Source organism: Alosa pseudoharengus, unplaced genomic scaffold (genome assembly GCF_046254945.1).
Source record: "Alosa pseudoharengus isolate Yale_2024_CS ecotype anadromous, Long Island Sound unplaced genomic scaffold, YU_APseudo_1.1 YU_APseudo_1.1_scf_1, whole genome shotgun sequence".
NCBI lineage: Eukaryota > Metazoa > Chordata > Actinopteri > Clupeiformes > Clupeidae > Alosa > Alosa pseudoharengus.
In genome coordinates this window covers 57,138,705-57,155,298 of record NW_027468564.1, presented here as the reverse complement: position 1 = coordinate 57,155,298, position 16,594 = coordinate 57,138,705, and the positions used below count along the sequence as shown (strand labels likewise).

Below are 16,594 nucleotides of genomic sequence, written 5' to 3'. Positions count from 1 at the left end.
GGGTACAGTTAGGCACATTGTGTTGACAAGAAACATTCTCTTGTCTTTTTGTTCTTCCTCCAACTGGTGAATTTGTTTTGGACCAATCAGTTGAAAAGCTTCTCATACTGATCTGTATTGCTCATGGATCCAGTAACCAGGGTTCACATTTCCTGGCATGGATACCGGCCATTATTGGCTGTCATTTTGCATCATATCCCATAGAGACGTCCAGTGAAGACATGTCCAGAGGGAAAGGCGGCCATGCTTTCCCTATATGCATGTTTGTTATCCATAGCTCTGATTTGAGCGTTCTAGAATTTGCATTTCTGCAGTTGTATCACTAAATAATTGTGTGTGTGTGTGTATATATATATATATATATATATATATATATATTATTTTACTCTACATTCCTAAACTATAACAATAATAATTCCTAAGGAACATATATGGACTTAACAATTAAGTAGAACTGGGTCTTTTGCTTTGTGTGTTCTCTAATCATCATTATCATATTGACCACCCTTTTAAGGTATCTAGTTCCAGTCCAGGGTTGACCCAGAGAGGGAGATGGATATCCCCCTGTGACACAAAAAAAAAGTAGCACCAGAGTGAACCGATCTCCCTCTTCCCTCCAGCCGCTTGCTGGTGGCATTGTCACATGTATCTGGAGTGACGCGTCGAGACAAGACACTGAGTCAGTGTGAACACGCTTTGCCCGCATGGCATTCTCATGTCCAGAAGGAGCGCACACACACCCACACACACACACCCTTTGACGGAGGCTTATATAAGTGCTGCTGGAGAGGAAGCGCTCAGTAGGAGTTTGTTGGAGAGTGACCACTATAAAGACCTCAGCCTCCTCTGAGGACTACCACTGGGGACCTCAATCACTCAATGTGAGTCAAACTGTAAACTGCTATGTTCAGGAAATTACTTTGAACATGTTTAGTCATATAAGTATGTCCATTTCAGTTGTAGATACAGATGCAGTTGTAGATACTAAATGTCCTTCTTCTGTATGTACTCTGTGCATTTTGGCCATGTGCATTTATTTTTTCTTTATTCTCAATTGCAAAATGAATTGACACTTAAAATTGAATGGTGGCTCATGTGTCAAAATAATTATGCTGATATGTAGCCTATTGATGCCTGCAATCATGCACATCTGCCTTTAACATTTTTTCTGGTACTGCTCAACTGAATAAGCTCTGCTGTTGTGTTTTGGTTTACCTCTGTGGTATGTGTATTTGTCAGTAGGATGCTGCTACCTGTCTGTTTTATCTGACAGGGTTGTTGCGTGTCTGGAATGTAAAGCATTACCACAGTGACCCCTCATATAGACAGTGTTCCACTCTGATTAGTTATGGCCTCCACATCCTTACACCAAACAACTTTGACAAGATTTGGGAAAGATTCTTGAAAGATTGTAGTCTTTTGAGTAAAACTTTAATGGGTGGCATTAGTTAAAAGACTCCAATCTTTCAAGAAGTTGTTTGGTGTAAGAAGGCCATTAGTTTCACATATTGTTTTCTCTCACTTCTGATCAATTTCCTCTCGCCAAATGTCCCTGTGATTACTTCCTGCCCACTCCTCTTTGCCTCAGTTCAATTATCCTGATGATAAATCAGTGTTAACCAATAGGCACTCAGCTTGTGTGTTGTAGACTCAGGTGTTGCTGATTAGCAGGTAGCTAGGATGCTTTAAAGGGCATGCTGGCCCTTGTCAGGTAGAGAGTGGTGGAGATAGGATTTGGCAGAAGTTAGCAGTGTGGACTTGCTGAGTGCTTGTGTTACTTGAAGTTCACTTTCTTTTGAACAGATGGCTGCACCACTAGTAACTGTCCTGCTCGCTCTTCTACCAGTGATCCTTTGCTACCCAACCTCATTTGTTGACCTTGAAGGCCAAGGCAGTAAGTACCATTTTACTTTTTTTTTTTTTTTTTTTTTTCTTCACCAAGCATCATTAGTTAAGTTGGTGCTATTGCTGTTGATTCTTCACTAACTTTACTGACATCACTTTAGGTTGCTTAATGAATACATGTAAATGTAACTGGAGAAGTCCTGTTGTATAGATGCCAATAGCTTAAGCTACCTTGCCATTGCCAGCATATATATATATATATATATATATATATATATATATATATATATATATATATATATATATATATATATATATATATATATAAAAATGTTACATGCACACTTTTCTGTTGGAAAGTAACTTGTGGATTTCTAGCACTAAATCTTCTTTTTTGCATTCAGGTAACAGGTCATCTATCTGCTTCTTGGCAATTGGAGACTGGGGTGGACTCCCCTATCCTCCTTACATCACCCCCATTGAGAAGGCTACTGCCGTTGAGATGGGCCGAATTGCTGAGCAGATGGGAACTGATTTTATCCTGGCCCTGGGAGACAACTTTTATTACAAAGGGGTGACTGATGTTAATGACCCCAGGTTTGAGGTTTGTGCATGTTGCTTTGCTAAATCTGTCCCTGTTTTGTCATTGCAACGTTTGCCATGGTGTGGATTTACTTTTGATTTTGGGCCCTTCAGGAGACCTTTGAGCGGGTGTATACTGCCAAGTCTCTGAATGTCCCATGGTATGTTGTTGCTGGCAACCACGACCATGCAGGAAATGTCATGGCTCAAATTGAGTACTCAAAGGTGTCCAAGAGATGGTGAGCCCTTTATCTTGTCTAATTCTCGTATGTTTAATTTGGAGTGAGGACTGCTCATATTTGTCTGATGCTGACTTTCACTCCCATCCTCAGGCAATACCCATACTACTACTACGAGCTGAACTTGCGCATCCCCCAGACGGACAGCACTGTGACCATCCTGATGCTGGACACTGTTCTGTTGTGTGGGAAGACCGACGACTTCCTGAACCAGAAACCCCACAGCCCCCACAGCGTCCATGCCAACCGACAGCTGGTCTGGCTGCAGGAGCGCATGGCCCGCTCTAAGGCTGATTTCCTCCTGGTCGCTGGCCACTACCCTGTGTGGTCCATCTCTGAGCATGGCCCCACTGACTGCCTACTGAAGAAGCTGCGCCCTCTACTGGTCAAGTATAAGGCTACAGCTTACCTCTGTGGCCATGACCACAACCTACAGGTTGGTGGGGTTTTTTCCTCTCAAAATATATTGATTTCCTTATATTTTGCATAATGGCTATTTTATTTTGAGGTACTTAATGGTGTGTACTGAACTTGGTTTTTATGTGACCCTCTCTGCTTGTTTAGTATCTCAAGGAGTCTGGAGTGGGTTACGTTGTCAGTGGAGCTGGGAACTTTGTGGATCCAGACACTCGCCATCGCAAGCATGTTCCCCACAACTCCCTCAAGTTCTTCACTGGCAAGGCCTCTACCCTGGGTGGCTTTACACACATTGAGATTGACAAGAAGAAAATGACCATCACCTTTATACAAGCGAGGGGCACGTCTTTGTATCGGGCTGTCCTTTCTAAACGGGATCTGAACTTTGATAGCATGCCTGATTCTGAGTAGCAGCAATATTTTGGAAGGATCTTTAATGTAATTATCAAGTTTTTAATGATTTGTAGACAAATCCACAGGATAATGCCTAATCTGTGTTTAAATATTTTAGAACATTTGTAATACATTGATTTAATTTTTTATAAATATTTTAAGAGGCTATTAAAATGTCAAACTTAAACTTTGTGTCTTGACCTTTTCTTCCTATTGGTTGTCTTGTGCTTGTCTTTTTTGGCCACAGGATGGCAATCATGAAGTATTCCATCTTTGCCGATTCAAGAGAAAGTGTGCAGGATTAATTGTGGTGAATATCAAAATGGCTTTAAAAGTTAACTCTACATTCAAATGTATTAATGTTAAACAAGCTTTTTTTTTCTCTCCTTGTGTCCACTGGTGGCTGGCTATACGCTATTTGAGGCATGCTGACTGCGCGGTTACTCGTCAGTCACATGGCTCCGGTATTAGACTAGGTGAGCCGATTTCCCATGTCTCAGCAGCCTCTGTTTGCCCTTGACTTGACACTTGCTGAATGACCTTTTTTCAGCTGTATAAGTTCATTTCTATTTGTATAATACTCTGCCAAATGCACTAAAGACTTGTGATCAGCTCCTTGCTTTGAGGCAAGTTGGTATTTGCCAATGAAATATCTGGCCATGCGTCACTCAGAAAGCACATGGATATCCCAGTGTATGTTCTCTGGGCTAGAGAGCCTTGTCCTCTCGGTCAGGGTGAGATGAGGGCATCTCAGGCTGCCACGGTTTAGTACCGGCTGCCAGATGGCTGCAGTCACGCACCATTTCAATGGATGTGCTGGAGCGCTCATGAGGTCACACTGCTGTCTAGACGGGCAAATCTACCATTTATGTTTGAGACAATGTGTGCGTCATGTCATTTCCTTGTTAATGTAGAACATTGTAATGTAGAACTTTGAATGTTCCACTGTGATTAACTACCTTTCTTCCTGCACCATTTTCATTCACTGTTCTCTATGACTGTCCCTTCTGTGTCCTGCATTCTTTCTGACAAAATGTCTATGTGCATGATGGTATTTTATGCAAACCTGACAAATGATTATGTGCATGATATTTTATGCAAACCTGGCTCTCCTCAAATTGCCCCTGACTGCATTTCCGAGCCCTAATCCAGCCTTCACATGTGCCTCAATTTAGGATTATCCAAAATCATCCTCAGTGCTGTGCCAGTTAGCAGCCTTTTGATTTCAAGGGTAATGGAGTGACACTGTCATTGGTGGTTGGTTTTCAGTTTCAGGCAATGAAGCATGTCAAACAGAGTTAAGGTCTGTGCATCAAACAATCAGCCATATAATCTTTTTGATTTAAGGGAAAAAGCTCATGCTGATTACTCCGAGGTTACGGTCAAGTGCAAATTTCAGAGTGCACAGCTATTGATAGGAGTTAGCACTGTGCTTACGTACTTCAACATTTTGTCAGTATTTAACATTTTTTGCAACATTGTTTTGCAGGTATAATTACTCCTGTACTCCTAAACATGAGACCATTGGGTAAGGATGTGTATATTATCATGTACATTACAGTAAATTGTTACTGTGAGGAGCAGGGGCCTTATCCTGCTCAGAATGGTGTCTCTTGTGTCTGTAAGAATCATCCAAAAGCAATGCAAATGTGAGGCTGAGTGAACAGGCTTGTGATCTGGAGGAATGGTTGCAAATGTGAAGCTGAGGGAACAGGCTTGTGATCTGGAGGAATGGTTGCAAGCTGTAATCCAATTGAAAATAAAGGAAACAAAGAAGCTAATCTGTGATTCCCATCTGACCCAGAGGAAGAGGGGACAGGAGCGTCAGGAGTGGCTAAGTTGATTACATCACACCGCCCACAACATATCCTTGACTCTTTAGGTCAATCCTCTAAATCGAAAAGTTAATTGGTTACAGAATGAAATGTGCACATTCAGCAGATATTTCAAATATCAACATTCACATCCCCCCCTAAAGCATGCAATGTTTCAGAAGACAACATTCTTGTCTTGTGTATTGATTGTGGATGCAACATTCCCATTAATGATTTTTGATGTGGATTTGGCCTGCAGTTTAAGAAGCAGACAGTCCACTGTGAGACATATCACCCATTCAGAAATGATGATTAGGATGCAGCAGCATTGGGATAAGCTGCATGCACTGTAATCCACTCCACCCCCTTAATCTCTGCATGCACAGGAAGAATTTGAGTCTCAAAGATCATCTGACCCTGGATCAAAGGATATAGAAAATGCCATTTAAGACATCAGATTATATCCCTTCTTCTGTGTGTGTGTGTGTGTGGGTGGGTGAATGCAGGTATTAGCATGTAAACTTACAGCTGAACTTACATTCCAAAGCAATTGACATTACTTGTTCTCTCAAATCCAGGATTTACCAACAGTGTGTGACATCAGGCCTACAAGGCTACCCTAAACCCTGTGGTTGTGTAACAGCACAATCGAATATTACCACTAATATGCTGTAATTCCACTCAGACACAAGGGAGCCATGGTCAGCTATAAGAGAACGCCATCTTTTTGAGCATTTATCCAAATCTGACGACAACAAACCTTTTTGTCAATCTGTGAAGGGGGACCATGCCAGTCATGGAGTAGGCTAATCAACTTACATTATTTTAAGTACTGAAGTGTAAATTAATATTTACTATCAAATGGCTTTTGGGTGGCTAATTTGGAGCCACAGCAGCACACCTTAGCCACATGTCACCCTAAGTAAGTCTGTTAACTCAACCCTACAACATCCCCTACCACTTAAGCCAATCGGCTAGTGCCTGAAATACCCTCAATGTCAGATTGTGATTCTGTATAGCACAGATGACGCTGGGAACCAAAATCAGACCACAAAGAAAGGATTATTCTTTTTTATTTACACTCACAGAGGCTACGGAGGCCTGGAGAGTGTCAAAGACAGAGTTAGGACAGCTGTGTGGAGCTCTATCAACGTTCACATTCAGCCCAAAGTGTTCTCTTGTCCTATAGAAAAGAAGCCTTGTTGCCACAGAGCTCTTAACTTTACTTAACTGAGAAACTCTTCAGACAATCCAAGATGAAGTCTTGCTGCTTTAGGAGATTATGCCATGATATTTACAAACATTACTTTGACAAAAAAGAATTCAGTTCTTGCTGGAGCATGTTGAAACCAAACAGATGACAAGGGGTTCTCGTCATGTTCATTCAAGTCCCATGCCTGGTTTGGCTGTTCATCAGGGTATGGTTAAGGACAAGGTATTTCCGCACATGTAGGCAGTCCTCTTACTGGGGTCCTTTAATAGTCAGTGGCACGTACTTGGATGCCTTTGATGATGTATCTGTTGAACAATGTCCACACATTTTGATTATGATTCTTTACAAAATGTTGTGACCCATGTCATTCAAATAAACGGTTCCAGTGGTTAAACTCAGGGTTACGCTTATATGAAACAAAGACTCCAAGAAACCTACAGATCTTCAATGCAGGGCATTATCAACATTAAGGAAATGGATTTCTCAGTAAATTCCAAAAAGCATGTCAAAAAACCTGCCATGTTTGTCCCAATCCTTCATTCTGGATACAATGCTGAACAATTCATATGCAATCATTCCACAGTGAGCATCCATGAGTGTGTCTGGAAATCTCATTATGACAGCATTCTTCTCGGCGTAACAGGATGTGTTGGTCACGGGTAGGCATAGACTGCCTCCCTTGGGGTAAGGGCATCTCCTGGTAGCGACTGCGACTGGGGAAATGCTGGGCTGTTGGTGTGAGAGGCGTGGGGGAAGAAATGAGAGATGTAAGGGACCACTCCTAGCAGCGGACTGGCCTGGGGACTAAAATCAGGGGAGAGGGGAATGACCACATCATCCTGGTCCCAGACGTGGAAAGCGTTGGGGTGTGAATGGGTGAGGATGGGGGGCATGTGAGCTGGACTGGAGCTGGGGTCATCACCTCCCTTGGTGTCATCATCGATAGGGCCCAGAAGACAGTCTGGAGAGGGACAGACAGGCAAATAAAGTGAGGGCAAAGTCAAGATGCTTTTGGGGTTTTGCTTAAAAGAATATACAGTTTGGTACCATATACAATATTTTCCTATAGGCTAGATACTCATTTCCTAGGCTAGGCCTAGTTACTGTTTGTTTAAACATCTTTAAATAATATGCTTATTGCTTAATTACTAAACTGGTGTTTTCAATGCAAAAGAATTGAACGTTGAAAATGGTATTGATTTTAAATGATCATAGCCCTGTCTTAGATACTACCTAAAATGTCAAGCAATAGATCCTTGATTAGATGACCAACTATAGCATAAGCGACGGCGGCGACCACCAAAGCAGCCATCACTAAGTACAACACTGCTTTAGGAAGTTGGATGAGGTCCCTCGGGGGCGGCTTGTACTCCTTGTAGACTGGTGTTTCGTATGCACCATACTGGTAAGAATGTACGCCATCGTAAGAGCGGTTGAAACTACCAATCACAGCAGGGTCCATTGCTGCACAAAATTGAAGAAAACAATCAATAAAATAAAATACGTGAGGTTGAAAAAATCCAAATGTCAAATAATCCACAGGTTAGTCGTCCAGTTGCTTCGTCATACTGACTTTGACCTCCTCCATGTGACAGCGTTTGCTACAAAGAGATTTATAATAAATAATAAAAAAAAACATTGCATATTTTAAAAAAATATTTAAAAGACTGTTCAATTTATGTCAACTAGATTCTACTGCACTTTTACACTGCCTACAATATGATATAGCCAATAACCATTTATCATAAAGAATCGAGAAAAGTATAAAACAGCAGAAATATATACTAGGCCTACCTGGTATGATAAATACTGTTTTTCTTACTTGTTGAAATTCATTTTGCAGCACATTTAAGTTTCTTTGCATTGTCTGAAACCAACACTTTTCCGCTCTGGTGTGGTGCGCTGCGAGAGACACTTGCGTTGGCAGGGATTTCTACCCCAGCAATCGTCATTATCCTAAGCACAGGGATTGGTCGGATGTTACAGCATGGGCCCTGGTCCAACCTGATTTAGAGGACTCATAGTCATGCTCATTGCACTTGCACCTAGGGCCGTTATCAAGTCAAACCAATGTGAAATAAATGTCATTTAGTCTACTAAAATAATAAATCCTACATTTAGAACATGTTATCTGAATCGGTTCAATTAGGCTATAAGCTTAACTTGACATTAAACTATTTCTCATGTAATTTAACATTGTCCTGAGACTGAAAAAAAAATGCTGCTTTGGAGACAAAAAATACTTAGTTTGATAGATTCTTACATAATGCATGGACAATGAATCCAATCAGCTTTAGAGCTCAGCTTTCATAACAGTCTGCCACACAGAAGGAGGCATGCAGTCCCATCACCTGCCTTGCATGCATGTGTGTTGCTGAATAATCTAGTTTAGCCTACCTGTGGCTGAACCATCCTCCTATTTTCAAGATTTTCTGATAACGTAACAATATTATAAAATATTCACGCCCCTTCATCCAAATCCTGCAAGACCTATTTAATCCATAGGCAACCTGTCTATTTGGACACCCTACAGACTGCCAGGCCAACAGTGATACTTTGTTTTCGCCACTGCATACTGAGGGTTACTTTGTTGCAAGCATTTGTGTCTCTAGGTCTTGGCTCGTGCACGTCACTTTCTAAATCTTGCACTTGTGTGCACCTGCTGCCTTTGTCTAGTTTGTTGTTACTGCAAGGAAAGGTTAGCTTCAATTATTTTGCTCTAGGACCTAGGTAAGTTAGATAGCTAATGTTAGCTAATCTAAATGTAATACAATACAAGGTATCTGGTCAGTATATGACTATTAAGAGTTAACATGTGAGATTGAAGATAAATAACCGTCAACTGTTACTAAGAACATTTAACAAGACGAAGGTTAGCTAATTTCGGCTATGCTAACTAGCAATGGTCTTGAAATCGGCTAACGTGCGGATTAGCAACTAACATTATGTCTTTTATGGTGTTGTAAGTAATACAAAGCTGAACGTAAATTCGTATCAACATAACTATTTAATCTTACCACAGCTAATGATGTTGATGGGTTTTAAGTTAACGTTACTACTACTATATTGTCAACTTGACATTGAGGCTAGGTTAGGCTAACAACCAACATAACAAAAGTTGTTAATTGATATGTTGTTAATTGATATGGTAAACTAATGTTATCTGGTTGGTTTTGATTTTGCCTGGACTCAGGCTTGTGATCCCTTGTTTATCCTGTTTCAGGTCAACCAAATGGAGGACTATTTCTTTGAGAGTCTGCCTTCATCTTTACAGTCATCCCCCAAATCCAGATGCCACAACCCACATCAACTGGAGGTATTCTTGGCTCTCAGTGTAGGCTACAGGGTAGCCAATACATTTTCAATACTTCCAGAAACCTTCTATATGGTTTGTATGGAAATAACTGTATTTGTCTGCTGAACCTGTAGGATGCAGATGAAGGATTAGATACAGACCATGAAACCACAGCTGAAAAGTCTGCATTGGCTGCCAGTCTGGATGACTGTCCTGATCAAAAGATAAGGTGTGAGAATGAATGTAAATATAATCTTTCTGCTCTCCTTCAGAGACTTTTCCTAAGGAGTAAGTGGAAATTGATAAGAAGCAGGTTGTGAGTTGCAATATGCTACCACAGCTGCAAGTCCATTATCCCCTGTATGTCAAATGCAGTGGCAGCACAAAAACAAAGAAAAAGAAAAACTAAGTGTTAATTGAAGTTGTAACCTATTGATTTAGGCTTTAACATGTTTATTTCATTATTGTATTGAAGAAGAATGTGTGTTTTATTTTCGTTTATGTCATTCTCAGCTCAAGGATCGATGAACTGGAGAAAAGGGTCCAGGGCGTGTTAGGCCAGATCAATGAGAACCGTTCCAATGATCAAGAAATGATGATTAACTTTCAGGAAAAACTTTCAAGCGAGGTACTCTTTTCCACGTTTTGTAGCAGTTCTTTGTGTCATGCAATATTGCGTTTTATGTCATGGTATAGTGATGAATCTGGTGATCCCTCAGGCGATCGTGGGTTGCCAACACATGAAGTGCAATATTGTGATGTATGTTGCGGTATAGTGAGTAAAATAGAGTTGGTTTACAGAACACTAGGAAGGCCTGCTGGTTCATAGAGTTGGTTTACAGAACACTAGGAAGGAAGGCCTGCTGGTTCTGAAGTCTGTTGGCCCTCATCTCTCTCTATGTGGTGATCTTCCAGGTGAGCGTGGTCTGCCAGCAAATGAAGGACCACATGTTCACTGTGTACGAGGAGAACAGTCAGGCCATGGAGGCCAGGCTTACAGAACTCTCACAGGTGCTGCAGAACTGCAGTCGGCTGCTGGCTGAGCTGCAGGGAGTCAGCCAAGACCTGTCAGCCCTCAACACAGGTTTACGTCAGGCAGAGGACTGAGCCAGCTGGAGTCCTCAATACATATTTGACCCAAGAGCACCTGGCATAAGACAGCACTACTTAATGAAATCATAGTTATTTTTACTTTCAACTGTGTAGTCATATATGCAGAGGCATCTGCTGTGTTCTTCAGGTACATAGTTCAGAGAATACACCGGTGTTGTTGTGACAGTGTGTAACATACTTATTAAAATATTATACTTAGACATCATAAGCACTTACTTTGTCCCATTATATCCTATAGTATTTGTTTAAAGACATTTCACTCTGTGAAACAGAGTAGGTTGTGAAACCAGACAACTTGATTCTGTAATGTGCCTTCTGGGTCTTTCATCTGGTGATGATTGGCTGCAGTGAGCAGATTACTGTGGGGATTATTATTCCCGCTCATGTTTTCTTTGGTATATGGGTTCTCTGTGATTGAAGGCACATAAGGTCAAGTAATGCTACAACAGTCGAACAACGAAAGCATAGCCCTAACAGACATTCGTAAGACAGTTTATTAACAGAGCATAACACATAAATAAGTCTGACCTTAAAGCTATGAAGCCTATCATAACCGTAAAACATACGGGGAGTTTTGAAACCATGACACTAGGTTTATCACGTTATAATATATTTACTTTTCTGTTTCAGCAACAGTTCTCAGCTTTTATCTCACAAATGATATTAGAGATAACAGTCATGCTAAATATCTTTAGAAGTGTCTTTCTGACAACGATACTATTATCAAAACATCCGATTTCAACTTTTAATAATTCCATAGAAGACTAAAACAATGCAAACTCTTTAAAGACATTTCTTATGCACATGTAAACTCAACCCATTGTGTCTGTTGACACAAAAATAAAACAATATTTACATTCAACTTCAAGTTGAGATACCCATCTCAAAGCTTGGACCCAGTTTTCCTTAAAACATGAATAGGCATTTAATGTGAAATACATAACATACAAAGACACTTCAAAGAAATGGAGTTCATTTGTTACTGAGGTTCTGTTGTAACTTTAGGAGAAAGAAGACTTGATGCTTTAGTTCACTTTTCAACAGTGAATGACTGCAGTCCGGTGATGGCTCTTCCCAGAATTAAGGCATGGATATCATGGGTACCTAAAGAGAACAGACGCGCGTGACACTGATTAACAGGGCCCAATTATTTCGTTAGTGATACTGAAGAGAGCAGACAGGTAACCACAGGCATCTGAGGCCACTAAATTGCACAGCTTAAGCTGTACTATACTGCCCCCTACTGGTGTATTGCACAAGATGCCATGTGTATTACCCCTAGTTTCTCTGTCTGATCACTTTGTTAGTAATTTCCTCACCCTCATATGTGTTGACAGCCTCCAGATTCATGACATGACGGATGATGTGGTACTCATCAGCAATCCCGTTGCCTCCCAGCATATCTCTAGCTTGCCGAGCAATGTCCAGTGCTTTGCCACAACTGTTCCGCTTCAGCATGGAGATCATATCCGGTGCTGCCCTGCAGTTCACAAAGGAAGGAGTGCATCAAACTCCACTCACGACCTGTCTGATAATTGCTCTATAATGTCAATTTCTCTTTAATTATTAATCGATAATACAGTCAAATCAATAGGCAAGCAAACATGGAAATGTAACTTGGTGAGTCTTACTTCTTTCCATCAATGAGTCGGCCCAGGGTGAGACAGGACTGTAGCCCAATGGTGATTTCTGTCAACATGTCTGCCATCTTCTTTTGCATCAGCTGGTTTCTGGCCAGTGGTACACCAAACTGGATTCTGTTCGCAAGAAAACAAGAAAAACTGTTTAATGTGTAAATGTTTTCATTTAGTAATTGTTTTTTGGCCAGAAGAACGTATAAGAGTGGTTATATGAAAAAGTGCCATAAATGTTCTTTACCTGTCCAAGGTGTACTGGCGGGCAGCATGGAAACAGAACTCTGCAGCTCCCAGTGCTCCCCAGGCAATGCCATAGCGGGCGTTGTTTAGGCAGCCAAAAGGACCCTTAGAAGCACATCGTACATAGTCAACACAAGTAGTCAGCACAACACTAATTTATTATTAGTTCAAATAATTGAATAATTCTATATATAATGTATAATTTTCTATGTGTGTATGTCAGTCTCTACTCTAGTGCATACTATATTTCGGGGTAAATGGCCATAAATACTCACCCCCAGGCCAGAGACGTTGGGCAGCAGGTTCTCCTCGGGCACCTCCACCTCGTCCATCAGGATCATGCCTGTGGCGGAGGCCCGCAGCGAGAACTTACCCTCTATCTTGGGGGTGGCCAAGCCCTTCATTCCACGCTCCAGGATGAAGCCCCGCACCTTCCCATCCTCACACTTGGCCCACACAACGCAGATGTCAGCCACCGGGGAGTTAGTGATCCTGGAATGACAAGGACCGGATGTTCAGATCAGAGACAGATAGACATGGTGCAAAAGCCTTTGGGAGTTCACACCTAACAGCATATCCTAACTGCATCTAGGTGAGACTGTCGTGTAGCATTGAATGCTCTCTGTTAAATACGCCCTTCTATTGCATCATCTTTCTTATTCAAAACCACCTGAATGACAGGAAGAAAATAGAGTCTGACAAAAGCTCTGCTCAAAACCTCGCGCTGCGCAGCACTGTGAAAACAATGTCATTAAAAAGATTTTATTTCTACTGCTTGCTAGCATACCGTGCAGTTAGGATATGGTGTGAAAGGACAGTTTGCTTGCCAACAATTACTTGGAATTAAATGAATGTAAAGGAAAGTGAGAATGATATGCCTCTCGCTTAAATTACATAATAAACACTAAAATATCAGAGCTGCTTGTATTCTCGGTGAGGTGTGCACTACAGTGAAATGTTCAGGGCTCAATTTTTCTAATATTTAAGAGCGAGAGGCTTCCATTTCAAGTCAGGTCTGTCAGGTTCGTAACCACCACACAACGTGATCCTTTCCAGTTTCACTGGTTAAGACCTTGTGACTAGTCTCCGAACGTAACTCAGGCACATGGCAGAGAGTGTTGATGGTAGAGGCAGGCATGGGTGTGCAGTTGCAATGTCTATATATGGGGGCATGGTGTGGACCTCAGATGCCATTTCTTACATAAGTAGTCTGTCCTATAGCTAACCTTGACGTTGGCTGTCTGGTTACACAAATATTGTGCAATGTTCAGACGCACTTGCCCATATCCAGTGTCCTACTTAGGAACTACAGTGTCATCCAAGACGCTGAGATCTTTGACTTTGTGTACAATATGTATCAGTTCAACTAGTCATTCATTCATTTTCATTTCCTATGCTATGACAAAGACAGGCAGTGAAAGCCGGACTCACCATGTCTTGGCTCCACTGATGGTGAAAGTGCCGCTGGAAGGGTTGTATTTGGCCCTGGTCTCCATGCTGCTGGGATCGCTGCCATGGTTGGGCTCTGTCAGGCCAAAGCAGCCCAGTATCTCTCCTCGAGCTGAGCAAGATGACAAAGCACAGCAAAGCCATCACATTTTATATACATTCTGGAGCACAGCAAAGCCATCACATTTTATATACATTCTGGAGCACAGCAAAGCCATCACATTTTATATACATTCTGGAGCACAGCAAAGCCATCACATTTTATATTTTTATTCTGGCTCGCTAACTCATTGATAAGATGCTCTCATGTGTTTTCATCCTTACACGTGAACATACTTGTTTTTCAACTTGCACTTTGGTGTATTTATCTCAAATCACAAAAAACAACATCAGATACAACATTGGCAGAAGTAGGAAATTCAGGGATTCATTGAGTACTTACCGAGTCGTGGTAGGTACTTCTCCTTCTGTGCCTCTGTGCCATAGGCATTGATTGGGTGCATGACCAGGGACGACTGTACGCTCATGACAGAACGGTATCCACTGTCTACACGCTCCACTTCTCTAGCAATGAGACCGTAGGCCACATAGCTAGTCCCAGCACAGCCATATCCTGAAACCAACAGTAACAGAAGAAGATAGTCTCAATGTTCCCTGTGAAATATATAGGTGTAAATACAGTCTTAGCAAAAAGGCAGGAATCATACATTAATCACAACGTGTACAGTACAAAACCATTTGTTCAAGTAATGTTGTTAAAGTAACCATTTGTAGAAGTAATTATCTTGTTCATCAATGTGGTTACTTGATTATTAATTTATTTATCAGGAGAACTTTGCAGTCTTGTTTCTGCTGAAAAAAAATGTATTCCATGAATTGTTAACAAATATGAGCGTACCTTTAATAGTGGGGCCCAGGACACCAAGCTCTCCCATCTCACTCACAATCTCTCTGTGGAAATCTGTTCACACACATCACACATACAAAGGTGATCAGTTTCACTGTGTGGGAGGACAAGTGTTTCTCATGGTTATGAATGATGGTTGTTCATGTTACTGTAAGGGAGGACATTTGTTTGATGATGGCTTCTGATGGCCAAAAGCAAACCCTTACGCTCATGTCTGTTGGCCATCAGGATGCGGGGCATGAGCTTGTCCTGGCAGTAGTCACGAAACGAGTCCCGAATCATCACCTCCTCCTCTGTAAGCTGGCCTTCCAGGTCCAAGGCATCCCGCCAGTTAAACTGCACCTTGGCTGAAGTGGAGAGGAACACACAATCAGTATGAAAAGACATAGCATTCAAAAACAATGGCTGAAATAGTGCATGGTGTTGAGGTGGCTTTGAATGGAGACTTACGGGCCTTTGCAGGTTTCTGGGCCTTGACCGTCTCTAAAAATTGGAAAGTTCAAAATGAATGCTTCAGAATTCAGACAGTGACGTAGCAAAGTACAAGTAGGCTTGCATACCTGTACAACAATGGGATGCATTTTAAGAAATACTGTACAACGCATCCACAACAGTCTACCACAGTTAAGGTCTTTTTGTGATTTTGTGATTATGAACTAGATGCATACCCTCCTGGGTTGCAACCACTGTCCCTTGAGCTCTGGATGCAGTGGCAAGAGCACATCTTTGAGAACCAATGAAGAGACGGGAGGCAGCTGTTCTTAGAGCCATGGTGCAGGGGGTCTGAACATAATTATGAAAAAACATGTATGAATTGTCAAGAAGAATATTGTTCACTTAATAAAGGAACATTTTATTTATGTTTCACTTAGAAGATATAGACATCATTCAGTGTCATTTAAACATTCTGAAACAATAAAGACTGCTTTTTAAAATAATGTAGAGTGTAGGGTAAATTAGACTGATATTAGGCTCAAACTATCTTAACCAACCAATGAGACTTCAACCTAGTACAACATGTAGTCATGAGAGAAATGTTGCCATATATTTTTTCCCCTTGAAATAGCATGTTACAGATATGTTTCACTTAGAAGACATGGACATCATTCAGTGTCATTTAAACATTCTGAAACAATAAAGCCTGCTTTTTAAAATAATGTTTAAAATGAGTGTAAATTAGACTGATATTAGGCTCAAACTATCTTAACCAACGAATGAGACCTCAACCTAGAACGTTGCCATAGGCTTATATTTTTTCCCCTTGAGATAGCATGCAAGAGATTACAAAATTGTAATGAAATATTGGCTTACCAGTAGTTCAGAGTTATGATTTCGTTGCGTTCACATGCGCGTTTGCAACCCTTCTTTATAGTCTACCCTTCACCGCACGAAAGTTTTGTAACTCTAGTGACATCACCATTACAGCAAATGGACGATGAGCACGGCCATA

The 16,594-nt window shown here is 41.3% G+C and overlaps 2 protein-coding genes across 2 annotated transcripts; one reads left to right on the top strand and one right to left on the bottom strand.

Moving 5' to 3' along the window:
* The first annotated feature begins 771 nt into the window (after positions 1-771).
* acp5a (acid phosphatase 5a, tartrate resistant) lies at positions 772-3,628 on the top strand. Its single transcript, XM_076277240.1, has 6 exons — positions 772-881; positions 1,804-1,894; positions 2,250-2,449; positions 2,542-2,666; positions 2,760-3,102; positions 3,231-3,628. The coding sequence occupies exons 2-6, from the start codon at positions 1,804-1,806 to the stop codon at positions 3,492-3,494; spliced, it is 1,023 nt and encodes a 340-aa protein (XP_076133355.1). The 5' UTR covers positions 772-881; the 3' UTR covers positions 3,495-3,628.
* Positions 3,629-11,399: 7,771 nt separating this feature from the next.
* gcdha (glutaryl-CoA dehydrogenase a) lies at positions 11,400-16,594 on the bottom strand. The gene is made up of 12 exons (XM_076277123.1): positions 16,456-16,594; positions 15,813-15,927; positions 15,595-15,627; positions 15,351-15,491; positions 15,136-15,198; positions 14,680-14,850; positions 14,220-14,349; positions 13,064-13,280; positions 12,790-12,893; positions 12,543-12,668; positions 12,231-12,391; positions 11,400-12,015 (listed from the first exon to the last, which is right to left on the bottom strand). The coding sequence occupies exons 2-12, from the start codon at positions 15,913-15,915 to the stop codon at positions 11,942-11,944; spliced, it is 1,323 nt and encodes a 440-aa protein (XP_076133238.1). The 5' UTR covers positions 15,916-15,927; positions 16,456-16,594; the 3' UTR covers positions 11,400-11,941.